This window comes from Carettochelys insculpta, chromosome 19, assembly GCF_033958435.1.
Source record: "Carettochelys insculpta isolate YL-2023 chromosome 19, ASM3395843v1, whole genome shotgun sequence".
Taxonomy (NCBI): Eukaryota; Metazoa; Chordata; order Testudines; family Carettochelyidae; genus Carettochelys; species Carettochelys insculpta.
The window spans coordinates 8805099-8819436 of NC_134155.1; the positions used below are offsets into that span (position 1 = coordinate 8805099).

Consider the following 14338-nt stretch of genomic DNA (forward strand, 5'->3'; position numbering starts at 1 on the left):
TCACCTGACCTGCTAAAATCATGCCAGATTATGGATGTTGCTAGACAACAGGGTGCTGGACTAGACAGGTTTGACCTGTATTCATATTGCATAAAGTTGGCATAGGAGCTAGTGGGGGTACACACATTATTATTTGTATTGGGGTAGTGTCTACAGGCTGCGGCTCCATTTGACTAGGCAAAAGACAACCAGCAGAAGGAGGCAACTCCACAGACTTTGGTTTATCAAAGTGGTGGGTTACCAGTGACCTTCCAGGGTTTTGTGTGTGGCCTGCACATCCTCTTTTGGGCCTCACCTCCATGCTTTTCCACACATTGGGGACCCTGCACTTACTTAGGCCTCCCACTCCCTCTCCACACTTGCAAAGTGCCATGAATCAGCTGATTCATGCTCCATCCCCACTGGTCCCCTGAGCTTGAATGCCACGATCAGCTGATGTGTGGCATTCAAGCTCTGGGAAGAAAGTGAAGAAGGGACACAAAACGCTTGGGAGAGGAGGTGGGGAGGAGACCAAGCAGGGATTTAATATTATATAGTAAGTGTAAATGTTTCTTTTTTATTATCTGAAGTTGATAACAGTTCTATTTACATATGAATGATTAAAGCATTTCCATTTGTTTTGGGATATTCAGTAGGCCGTGTATTAATAATGCATTTTACTCTTGGGGTCATGTAAGTGAACAACTGAATTCAATCTTGTGGCCCACTGAGATGAAAGAGGACTACTCACGCAGCCCACTCACTAGCCTTGGTTGCCCATAACTGATTTATGAGGAAGCAAGGAGAATGAGGAAGCTTGGCTCATGAGAAGACACTCTTTTTTGCTCCTAATTCAGGAAAACACGTAAGCGCATGCTTAAAGTTTGCTATTTTAGTGGGGCCTTCAGCATGTGCTTAACTGCTGCCCTGAAAAGAGATGATTTCCAGAACTGGAGCCAAAGAGGGTTACATGGAGCAGACAAGATGATATGACAGGAAACAGAAGAAAATGGAAGGAGTATAAAACAAAGGATTTTTTTTAAAAATACATTGATCTAAACCTATCCTTGGTATAACTTTAGTGACTTATGAGAGCCACACTGCAGATGAATGCTGCCCATAATGTTTATCACGCCCAGTCCTTTTTTCAATGAGTTTATATCTGACTGTCATTTTACTGATGTTTCTACTTTCTCTCCCCACCTCACCCACCTTTTCTAATTTAAAAAAAAAAGAGAGAGTGATAAGGGGAAAAGACCCAGCATGGCCAAGAATAATCCCACCCCTTCTGGCCTGGGTTGAAATGTTTTACTAAGGTTAAGCCCTTTGAAAATGAGCATCAGAGACAATATTCATGGCAAAGGAAGAAAATAACTTTAATAATGCCATGGTTTACAAAGCAAAAATTGTTATTGCTTTTAAAATTCCACAAGTGGCAGACAATAACAGCATAGCAACAGGATTCTGATTACATTGTAATAATGTAGGCCTCACAGCAAGTCCCCAGCTATTACTGAGCGATTAGGCATCAGCACCTGGAGAAACTCCATTTACACTGACTGCCTCAATCTCCTCCACAAGTCATTTACAAGTATATGATCCTAATATCTACTAAAAAAAAAAAGGCCACTCACAGCGTGCTGGGACTGGGAGATTATTTGGACAATTTGGATCAACCTATATGATCAGTTAATGCAAAGGGTTTTTTTTAAAATGTCTATTTTTCCTTCCTTAAAACACCTGGAGGATAATCATGCAAATGAAAAACAAAACTAGTTTTGTTTTACTTTTAAAAGAGACCATTAAATTCTGAGTTGGACTGAACAAGCACAGGGTTTCTTATAAGCTTCCAGTTCACTAGTGTCTTTGTATGGAAGGGAGAGTTGTATTTGTGCACATTTAACAGCATTATGTCTAATGGCTGTTACACTGCTATAACCTCAAAAAAAACCACTACACTCAATATACAGCTCACAGGAAACACCTATTTTTGGAGCCCCCCAGTAGGGACCATATGTTGGTGACTGTGCTCCTCATAATCCCTCTCCGGGCCATTTCAGGGCCCTCATGGATTTTACAAAGTCTTTGTGCACGATGGAATAGTCACTGGGAAGAGAGTAAAGGGATTTTTTTCCAGGTCTGGCTAAGGCCTCCTCTGTAGAGAAAAGGCAGGATACAGAGATGCACTTGGTAACTGAGTTCAAAAAAGAACTAGATAGTCATGGAGAATAGACCCATCAATACTTATTAGCCAGGATGGGTCAGAATGGTGTTGTCAACATCTATTTGTCAGAGGCTGGAAATGGCTGACAGGGGAGGAATCACTTGATTCCCTGTTCTGTTCACTCTCTCTGGAGCATCTGGCATTGGCCACTGTCAGAAGACAGGATACTGAGCTAGATGAACCTTTGGTCTGACCCAGTATGGCTGTTCTTGTGTTTTTAATTAATGTTAGCTCCGGAGTGACCACAAGTATAGTACCCAGTTCCTCGCTAAAAGTTAATGAGAACCTCATGCTCTAAGGACAGACAAGCCAAAGTTACCAACTGGGTCCTGTGACAGAGTCAGGCCAATAGGGCTCCAGAAGAGTAGAAGAAGGGAAATATATTAGGCACAGGTTAAATAGGTTCCTGTTCCCCAAGTAAACTAACAGAGGATAAGCTAGAACCAACAGGAACTCGCCAGACTCAATCAGGCCAATCAAGCCAATTAAAGCACTTGGAACCAATTAGGAGGCTTCCAGAGGCAAAGGGGTCAGACTAATCAGAACACCTGGGGTCACTTAAGAACCAGTTGGGACTGGTTAAAGAGGTGGCTCCTTTTCTGGTAGCCCAATGTGTGCAAGGAGCCGAGGAGAGAAGGTGCTGTGGAGGATCTGGGAGGAGCAAGTGCAAAAAGGTAGTAGAAAGAAAAACCAGAGGGTAAGAAAGGTGCTGAAGAGGGCCATGGGGAAGTGGCCCAGGGAATCACAGCTGTCATGCAGCTGCTATTGGAGATGTTTGCAGGAAGCTGTTGTCACAGGGTCCCTGGATTGGAGCCCAGAGAAGTGGGTGGGCCCAGGCTCCCCTCCACAACCCTCACCCCCATTGCAGCAGCACTGGAACAGGACTGGTTTTGGTAAAGGGGTTTGTCTTGCCCTGTGCCACTTGGAGCGGGGACGGGGACAGGGACAATGGAACTTGGTTTCCACGGTTCCCCCCCACATACTGGCCAATGATCAGACTGGTTCAACAAACAGCAAGCTCGTGCCCTAGGGAAAGTGCCTAAACTGAGGGCTGCTGTCAGCTTCTGAGGTGAGCAAACTGTCTAAAAGCAAGGGACCCACCAAGGCTGAGGAGGAGCTCTGGCTGCATCATGCCAAAGAAACCAAGCCAATGAACATGTAGATATTATGCTTACCAGAGCTACACATTTTGATTAGCTTAAAAATGTCATGACACATGCACAAGTTATTCTGATGCCATTTTAGACATTTCTGTCACACTGACAGTTACTGAATGCAGTTCAGGTTGACACGGGGAAGGATGGTCCTTCAGACACCAGATGAATATCAGTTTCCCCTGACTCATTTAAAAACTTTTCCGTAGTGTTTACCCAACAAAAAACAAAGACTTTCAACTGATGGATTCAGATGCACCATTAGACAACGCAAAGGGCGCTCTGTTACTCAGTTGCTTTCCCAGAGGCTTTACGGAACTACAGCTACATCCAAATTATGTGGTTTTAGGGTCTATAAATTAACTGTTCCATTCATATATTTCTTTTTCAAGATACCTGGGAAATGCATGGATTTCTTCCCAAGGGAAAATGTCTCCCTGGAGGGTCCCAATAATATTGACAAGTAGGTTCACCCTGAACTTCTATTTACCTTGCTTTGTGTGAACTCTCTGAACATGGCTGCCAGCCCATCATCATCAATGTCACAGTCGGTCTTAATGGCAACATTCAGGATGTGAATGGGCTCCTCTCTGGCAGTCTGTAATTTAAAGAAAGCAAGCCTGATAAATCAATTAACAAAAACCATGTTACATTTGCATAACCTCTCTATTGGAGGGGATCCCCTGCTACACATACACCCTAATAAAATGCAGCTACCTGTGGGAAAGAGGTCAATATCCAACCAACAGACTGAACCAAAGTACCGGAAGGTGAATTCTTGACCTAAAAATATATGGAAACTCCTACTTTCAAACACCACTATGGGATCTTTAATATTCACCTGCAGCAAGTTGGAGCTTCAGTCTGAAGTTCTGGGTCAAGCACACTAAACCGCTTTGGCAAACACCACTGGTTTCAAATGGTGTTTGGGTGCACAATGAATGCAGAATCAGGTCCTTTATACATGTGTAGCATCATCACACTGCCTTTGTAGTTCAAAGGGAGAACTTCAGCAGCAAGAAAGGTTGTAAAATTAAAAAGGGGAGTGAAGTTCACTGCATGGCAGCTACGTAGCATGTTTTCATGGCTACAGTGCAACAGGACATTATGGAAGCCCAACTAAAACAGAGCGGTGAAAGCTAACATGCTCAATACTGAAGAACTTGCATTTACTGGATATCAACCAACAGAAAACTAGGTTAGGCTAAGGGGGGATGCAGATAGACGATAAGGAGGAAATTACGCTGGAGACAGATAATACAGGACAAGGACTTACACACACGCAGACATCAGAACCAATGTACTGGTTTGAAACCAACCCTTACGATGAGCTTCCAGCCTGCTGAGAGTATTGTGGAGCAGCTGCCTGTCTCTCTAAGGAGACTGCCTCCTGCATCAGTAATCCCTTAATCAACCAGCTGTTTTCTCTGAACCATCTCTATGCCAATGTGAAAACCTAGGATCTCCCTCTCTCCTTTCCTTTTCACATGCAGCCCACACAGGAAGGGGAACAGAGGAATGCGAAGAGGATATAAAGACCTACATGTCACAGAGGTGTCCAGAACAAGGGTGAAAGAGAGAATAAAGGTCAAACAATAAGGGTTCAAACACTCTCACTTAAGCTTCCTATCTCTGTAGGAGGCCAGGTTCCATTGCCATGGGGCCAAATTCTCAGGCTACATCTACAGTTGCCTGGAATGTCAATGGCAGCTAAGCAATTTTTGGTACACTAATTGCATACCAAAAATTGACTTTACAGCCATCAACTTCCATGGCTATCTTCATGGCAGGAGGTCGACAGGAGCACTCCTCCTGTTGACGTTCCTTAATCCCTGTGGCTTGCAAGGAGTGCTGGGGTCATCGTTGATCCCAGAATGCACCATTTCGTGCATGCGCAAAGCAGCGCCCTGGAAAATCGTACCTAAGTGGTCAATCTTCCATAGTCAGTGTAGATGTAGCCTCAGTCACACCACTGTAAATGCTGAGTCATTCCACTGACTCTAATTGAGTGATTCTGGATTTACTCTGACATAAACAAGTTAAAAATCTGGCCCTGTGGTAGAACAAAGTCTGAGAAAAGCACAACCATTCAAGGTGCTTTGAACCCCATGCAGCAGAAAAGACAAACTAGATATAAAATATTGGACCAGCCTACTCCTGCTCCCACCCAACACTAATGACAAAACTTCCACCTGAAGCCAGCAAAACAGATCCAGTCCAGAATGCACAGTCAATGTGTAAACATCACACATTCTATACCTGCAACATACATGGAGCCGGGAAGGAAGAAAATACTATACCTTGTCTTCATCATACAAGGAAGTGTGGCCGGCTTCTGGAAAGGTTGGGCTTTGGGGAGGAGAGTCACAGAAGCAACCCATCACTTCATCAAAGATCCTGAAATACATCCAACACTAGCCATAAATAAACTACTTCCAACCCACCTGCTCCAACAGCACACTCAGTCACCCAAGCTATACCATCTTCATTCCTCCCCTTGGCAGACCTCAGAAATGATTAAAAGGAAACACTGTCCAGTAGAAAAGCTTAACACCAGGACGTGGATTTTGTTCAAACTTCTGCAAAAGCAAGCAAACTATATTTTTTAATATATAAGCTGCTGGTGTCTGTGTCATCTTTCTTGAGGTAACAGAGGAACGCCTGAGATGAGAGCTTTGACAGCCCAGTGTAATTGCTCCCTTCCCAGGGGTAATGCATCAGTATACATCAAGGGATAGATACCGAATGCATTTAATCAAAAGACATATTGTCTCTTGGGCGGTTTACTCCAGTGTTCTGTTTCATTTCTCTTGACATTTCACTCATCACGTCACAGCTGGCTTCTTCTGCTCTGGGCTTGGAATCTGGGCTTTTTCTTTGTTTGTGTCATAATACCTGGGGCCCAAAACATCCTATATAAACAGATACAATAGTGCAACACCCCCAGAAGAAGAGACTATGACACTCCCACCACCCATCACGAGGAACCTGCACATGTAAGGGTTCTTACGGATGTTGGTGTGAATGCTGTGGAAAATTCACAGGTTCTACTTGTGGGGGCTCTCCAGTCTCATGCGTGTGCACAAACACATACACATAATTTTGGGAAAAAGGGTTCAACTCCAATAAGCATTCAAAAGTTAAACTCTGCAAACATGTAAGATTCCTATCAGATACAAGCTATCCTTGTAATACTGTGGAAATGCCAGCTATTGCAGACAGATGGAGGTGGTGGGGGATGTTAGAACCTCCAACATTTGGCAATTTCAGAATTTCTCTTTGCTTCACAGATGGTATGGGAAATTCACAAAAGGCCATGACCCAACTCATCTGACTACCTTGATTACTATCCTGATGAATGCATGCACAAAGCACCACCTACCCGTATCCTTACCTGGCAAAGTCTTCAAAAGTCCGGAAGGATACCATTCCACCCATCCGTTGGCATGGTGGGGTGAACGAGTTGTCCAGCAGCACATCACTCACACTTGCTACATGGACCATCCCATAATGATTGAGGTTGGAGGAGAAGGACATTCTAGATGGTAATTCATGCAGAGCATTATTGGGGGAATGGATGAGAGGGAAACAAGGTGAGGTTTCTCACATTTTTGTAATTGTTTGAAATGCTGATATGTACACAGTACAGTAGGGTCTCAACATTCGCAAGGATTCCGTATTCAGAACCCTTGCGAGTGCTGATTTTTCGTGAATATGGCACTCCTGCTCGGGGCCCCTGGGGAAGCAGCTGCTCAGTTGCTCGCAAATAATTGAATTTGCGAACGTTAAGTTAGCGAGTAGTGAGACCCTGCTGTATATCTAAACCACACTCAAATAAACCCTTTCATTACTGGGGTGGTAAACCTGTTCTGCTCTCTTTACCCAGCCATACGTTGACCAAAATCACTGGAACAAATATGTACACCTGGCATCTTTACTAACACAACTGTTACAACCTGGACATACTTGGAACAAAACAGTCATCTAGAAATACCAACGTTCTCCTTTAAAAATATATTTCTGAAGAGAGAAAGAATTGCGCTCACAAGTGAATTATGATTATGTGATGCCAAAGGTATTTTTCTCCTGTACCTATGCCATGTGTGTTACAGATGAAGTGTTCACAGATAAACACAAGAATAATTCTAGGTTATGGCATCTGAAGGATTTAGTAAATCTTTACAAACAATATTAAAACAAGTATCAAAAATATAAACGCTTTAAATTAGACACTTGCTCTCCTCTGGGTTTCAGTAATCAGACTCCCAACCCCTTTTCCTCAGTGTTGTCAGTAAGGTTCATCCAGCATCTTATACTACCTCAACCTCCCACAAATAGTGTGGCGACAAAATGGCTTCTTTAGAATGCTGTGCTGGGACCCAAGGTCTCACATGTGCTTTCATATGCTAAACACAGTCTTATTACAGTGCCTTCCACTTAATTCAGTCAATGATTAATTTGGTCCTCTTTCTAATTTGACCAATTCCTTGGAAAAACCTCTTTCCATTAAGTTCAACACAGCTTTTACCCTGTCTCTTTGCTTGGGTTTGATTGCCTGAAAGCAGAAATTGCTGAATAATTCAAATTACAGGTTATGGAAGGCACCCATTTAAGGCAAGGGAACAAGGAAACAGAAGGAAGAATGAAGGCAAACAGAAGTTGTCTTGCTCAGACACTGTGACTGTTATAAGTATGACTATGTGCTCCACAAGTGATGAGATGCACCAGGGTGATGATAATGATGATGATGAAGGGCCAATGTCAAATTAAAATATGGGCAATCAGAACAGACTTGAATGAAATAAGAGGAAGACACTACATAACACACTTCATACTGCAAAACAGCAGCTAATTTAACTGAACTACAAACATTATTATCCACTAAGAAAACAAAAAAGCAATCCAGTAGCACTTTAAAGACTAACAAAATAATTTATTAGGTCATGAGCTTTCGTGGGACAGACCCACTTCTTCAGACGTAGCCATACCAGAATATTTAAGGCACAGAGAACCAAAAATAGTGATCATGGTTGACAAATCAGAAAAATTATCATCAAGGTGAGCAAATCAGAGAGCAGAGGGGCAGAAGGAGCAGGAGGAAGTCAAGAAATAGATGAAGCAAAGTATGTAAAAGAGCCCCTATAAAGAGCTAGAAAATTGTCATCCCAGTTCAAACCACGCATTAATGTGTTGAATTTAAATATAAAAGAGTTGAGCAGCCTCTCTTTCCAAACGGCTGTGAAAATTCCTTTTCAGTAAAACACAGACTTTCTGGTCAGTAACAGAATGGCCCACTCCACTAAAGTGCTAGCTGACAGGTTTGTGAATCAGGAGTGTTTTTATGTCTGTTTTATGCCCATTAATTCTTTGTCTAAGAGAGTTTGAATTCTGTCCAATACACAAAGCATGTGGGCATTGTTGGCACATGTTGGCACATATGATGTTAGCTGAGGAACATGAGAATGTGCCCGTGATTCTCAGAATAAGCTGGTTAGGTCCAGTGATGGTATCTACAGGATAGATATGTGGACAAAGTTGGCAACGGGACTTGTTGAAAGGAAAAGTCCCATGATTGATGTTCCTGTGGTATAGACTGTGGCTGTTGGTGAGAATCCTCATAAGGTTGGGAGGTTGTCTGTAGGAGAGAACAGGCCTGTCACCTAGGGCATTCTGGAGTGCGGCAGCCTGATTAAGGATAGGTTGTAGGTCTTTAATAATCCATTGCAGTAGTTTGAGTTGGGGGCTGTAGATAATGACCAGTGGTGTTCTGTTATTGGCTTTTTTGGGCCTATCTTTGAGTATACCCAGAGACCAGCTGAAAGTCTGTGTTTTACTGAAAAGGACTTTTCACAGCCATTTGGAAGGAAAGGCTGCTGAACTCTTTTATATTCAAATTTGACACATTAACATATGGTTTGGACTGGGATGACAATTTTCTAGCTCATCATAGGGGCTCTTTTATATACTTTGCTTAATCTAATTCTTGACTTCCCCCCTCCTTCTGCCCCTCTGCTCTCTGATTTGCTCACCTTGATAATAATTTTTCTGATTTGTCAACCCTGATTACTATTTTTGGTTCTCTGTGCCTTAAATATTGAGTCTGTTCTGGTATGGCTATGGTCTGAAGAAGTGGGTCTGTCCCATGAAAGCTCACCACCTAATTAATTATTTTATTAGTCTTTAAAGTGCTACTGGACTGCTTTTTTGTTTTCATAGTATATAGACTACCATTGCTATCTCTCTGTTATTAACCACTAAGGGTCTGATCCTGCTCATACAAGGCCTTGTCCATGTGCTGCATTAATTCACGCTAGAGGGAGTGTAAATTTTCAGTTGCACCACCAGGTCATGCACTAACAGGTCTGCGAGGACCCTGCTGGCACTCACAATAGGTTCCGTAATGCAAACTAGTGTACCCCTATTTTAGACAGTATTACTAAGTGCGCTTCAGCAGGATCCCCATGGGCCAATTACGGTACGTCTACACTACAGTGATATTCCAGAATACCGTGTTCCAGAGTTGTTATTCCAAAATAAGCTATTTTGGAATAACACATGTACATGACAGGGAAGCCCCAGAATAAGCAAAACTTATTCCAAAGTAGTATGTCCACACACAACAGAGCCTATTTCAGATTACCACTATTTCCAGAGGCTCTAATCCAAAATACTATGTCTATACAGCAACCTTATTACAAAATAAACTATTCCTTGTGACCTCAAACTGAGGGTTGACAGAAAAAGTCGCTCAGGCTATGAATTAGAGTCCTATGAAAAACTAACTATGCAACCTCCCATTATCCATTGGGATCTGTTTTTCCTATTCTGTGATGAACTCCTGGTAAATCTTTTTAGAGAAAACTCACATATTCAGTGCATTCTACTGCAGAATAACCTGAGTTCACTAAGGGATCAAGTTTCCAAAGCCACTCTGTCTTCTGTCCCAGAACATTATATGGTGTAGATTGTACACTAGTTCAAAAGAGACACCTTACTGCTAAGTATCAACTGGTCACATCCATGACAAGAAAAGTGTTTAATATCAGTCTTTCATTCACCTAATTAAATGTTCAGGAAGAGGAAATCGGAAAGCTTTCAATATCTTTTTTTTTTTTTTTTTTGCTACACACATATGTAAGCCATAATAAATGGCAGTCATGTGAGCTTTGAAATAGCAGGACACTAGTACTCATGTACATATCTTATCACTAATGTGAGCATATTAAAACGTACAAATATTTTGTATATTATTCAAAACCATAAACGTTTTTGGATTGAGAAACAAGGTGAATTAAATATACAAAAATCAAACAAAAACATGCTGTCAGCTGATTAAGGAGAACTTTTATCAACTGGTTGAAAGGCGATGGATGTGCCAGAGTGCATCAGCAAATTCTAAGCAAGAGACGAGAGCAGTTATTCATACTCTTCATCTTACACACCAGGCCATGGCTCTCCTAGAATTCAATGTCTGAGAGGGTATCATGATGAAACAGACAGTCAGTGGCTTCGTTCCAAGAAGGAAAAGATTGGAGGGGAAGTTTTCTGCTAGGACATTCGGTTTTTATGTTGCAGCAGGTTAGCTAAGCCAATTAGCAAATTAACTTTTCTAGCTTGCCACATGCAAAGCTATCTTTTAGAAAGTTTTGTTTTTTAAAAAGCTGAAAACATGTTTAAAACAACAAAAAGGGGAGAGTATGGATAGGGAGTACAGTTATGGTTCAGAGTGTCCCATGTAAGGGTAAAGATTCCAAACAAAACATGTTAAAATGTTAACTATTAGTCTGTATCTCTTCTAGTCTACCTTTGTTTTCAAACCTTAAAAGAGGACGAGTACCATACCTGTTTAGCGTGGGGATGTTCCCTCTGTAATCAAACAACCACAGTTAGTTAGATTGGTTAGTGAAAGCACTAATAAAAGAACTGTCATTCCAGCCAGTTGACCATGATCAGCAATCATACATTTATATTCACTGAACTGAAATTTGTCACACAATCAAGAAAAAGCCAGTAAGATTCTGTCTCAGAAAGAAGCAACTCGCTATTTGACCTCACTTGCAACAGCTGGTGTTGGGATGAGTGCACCAGAACATATTTATCCACTGAAAGAAGCAAACAGCAGCGTCTCAGAGAAAACAGTGTATTTGGAAGGTACCTTGCATTTCTACAGCATATTTCATCAGATTGTCTCACAGCACTTTGCAAATATAAAGCAGGCCTCCCAAGCCACAATGCAAGCACCCCCATTTGACAGATGAGTAAACTGAAGTAGAGACAAGTGACCACACCACAAAGCAAATTCACAGGAAGTCTAGAAAAGGAACCCAAATCCTGATAGCCAAACTTTTACCTCTAATCAGTAGCCCACAAGCTGGCTCCCAAAAAAGTGCAAAAGAAATTAAGAGAATGAATATGGGAGGGTAAGGAAGTGAAATAAATACATACACACACAAAGGCAAACTTTAAATTTTAAGCTGGATTTGGGAATGAACAAGCACATTTTAAGAATGCAATTCTCCTATTATACCACATGAAACTGAGAAGGAATAAGAGGTGCATATTTCCTTGCAGTGAATGGAATGGGCCGTGCCAGATTCACACATGAAAGGATGTGTTTGCATCCATGTGTGAGATCTGGAGTCTGAAATACTGAAGAAGATGCAATCAAACATATACACAAAAAAGGACATTTTCCTTCCTTACAATGAAAGATTAATGAATGGGACCAGACTAATACCAAGGCTTAGGGGACCATGTAACAGGACTCTTCAAGCTCTAGGACAACCAGTTTCAACGTTTCCTAATATTTATTGCTACAGTAAGGCCCCCCTCAAATATTATGTTGAGATGTTTCAGGACCTACACATTTTTCTATAGCCACAGTACCAAATACAGTCCCCTCATCTGGGTCTCCTCAAGGGATCCATTTTGTCACAAGAGAGGTACTCACTATGTGGTATTTGGCCATTGTAACATTCTCTGAACAAGACTACAAAACGGTATCTGACCACAGTTTGGGCATGGGGACTTACTGGGTTTATGTCTGAAAGACAGAGGGACCAGCACAAGTCAGACCCTGGCATTTCTGTTAATGGTACATAGAGGTGCACTGTTCATTTTCCTCTATAGGAGCTGATGTAGAAGAAAGTTGTGCTGTAGAAGATGTCATTAGGACTGGCAAATGGCCCACACAGTACTGTAGGCTGTAGTACTGTACATCTAGGCCAGCTGCACAGCGTCTGTTTCGTTTTTTCATTGAAAAAAATTCTAAAGAGAACTGGGTGCCACCATACCAAGTGCACATATTCCTGAGGGCTCCCGGGAAGTCCCCATCAACCTACAGGAAACGGATAAAGAAACAGCTAGGGCTGAAATAAAAGCAAGTTGTGTGGCCCCCATCTCTCAGAGGGAGGTCCTTGCTGACAGACTTCAGAATTATTGTCAGTCCTCCCACTGCATGGCTGAAATGGAGCTTATAGCAAGAACACAAGATCACTAACAAAAGACAGCAAAGAATGACTGGGGCTCAAGATATACATTATTGGCAGTTATCATCCCAGAGTGAAGTGATAACCACATGGTCAAAACCAAGTGAAACTGAATATATTTGTAGCTGTTTTGAGATGGGGGGGTTGTTAGTTTATACATAATTTAATACCATAAAGGACTTTTACAAGTCAGGAATTGAATTGTGCATTATTTACCACACATCCAGAGGTCAAGGTGTGGCCTTTTCAGAATAACCAGTAGTGTAAAAAAGCATTGCACTGATAAGTAATCCATTTACTGGGCTATGCTCTGGACTGTTAGACAGTACCGCAGGTTGAACATTAGCCTTGGACAACACCAGTGGCATTGCAATCGGCTAGAGGCTGAGGACTAATCTGGGTATGCTTTGCTCTTGTAACACGGTATCAAAACACTACATCTACAATAGAGGGTTTTGTCAACAAAACTCACAGAGCATCCGCACTACGAATGCATTTTGCTGAAAAGTACATCAACAGAATGCGGCACGTCTGTCGGCAGTGTTCTGCCGTTCCCCCATGAGGCAGAACGCCTTTCCCGACAATCTGTTGACAAAAAAGCTGTGTGGATGGTCGGAGGCGGGGTGGGCAGGCCTCTGTCAACAGACAGGGCTTCCAGATCACCGGGCAGCTCTGTCTGGTGTGCTTCTGGTTGGCTGTTCTGTCAAGAAAATGGCCGGGCAATCTAGCCACTCTCTGTCAAGACAGTGATCTGTTTTTGTGTGTGACTGCAATCTGTAGACAGAAGTTTTGTCAGAAGATCTCTTCTGACAGCAACTTCTGTCCACAGATCACTTTAGTGTAGACATAGCCAGGGAGGCTAAATAAATACACAGCTTGTGGCACATGAACTAAGTTGATAGCAGATGTCTTCAGGAAAGAACTAAACTCTTCACCGTGGTTCCATCCTCTTCTACTTAAACCAACCAACGAACCTCTTCTCCTCGTCTGGGGTATGTACCTGTCTCAGTGGGAACACCTAAATTTGAAGGTGTTCACTGAAGGCTTTGCTGTTAAGTTTACTCCTGCTGCTCAAGCCACCTCAGGTCCCTAGCCCTTCTCTAGGCCTTCCAGCCAAACCTGAATTTGCTTTTCATCTCACACTTTTCCTGTCTGAAAACGACAGAACTGCATGTAAAGAGCCACCAGTTAAGGCAAGCTGTGACTGAGGGCCAGCATAGGGAAAAGCTTTTGAATTCAGACAGCAAAGCAGAATCAGCAGAGGTCAGCTGCATAACCCACTGAAAGTTGCTAACTGCAGTACCACAGGCAAAAGAACAATTCAACTGACTGTGACCAGTAGCATTCCTCTTACATTCCTTCTTTTCTGCAAAAGGATCCAAACAGAAGGCTGCAAAACATGGTCTGAACCATCTGTTTTGATTGGTTTTTTCCTCTCGTCCTTGCCTTCCCCTGCCACCCCTCCACTCCACCCTGCCATTTCAGCCAGGCTG

General features: G+C 42.4%; 1 protein-coding gene across 1 annotated transcript in view; it reads right to left on the reverse strand.

The window, feature by feature from the left end:
• Nucleotides 1-14338, reverse strand: part of ACACA (acetyl-CoA carboxylase alpha) — a 248727-nt gene that overhangs the window by 121634 nt on the left and 112755 nt on the right. The window contains exons 32-35 of the mRNA XM_075013812.1: nucleotides 11200-11223; nucleotides 6752-6895; nucleotides 5658-5754; nucleotides 3848-3955 (exon numbers count right to left, since the gene is read on the reverse strand). Of these exons, the coding sequence (XP_074869913.1) occupies nucleotides 3848-3955; nucleotides 5658-5754; nucleotides 6752-6895; nucleotides 11200-11223 (373 nt within the window). The remainder of the gene's footprint in view (nucleotides 1-3847; nucleotides 3956-5657; nucleotides 5755-6751; nucleotides 6896-11199; nucleotides 11224-14338) is intronic.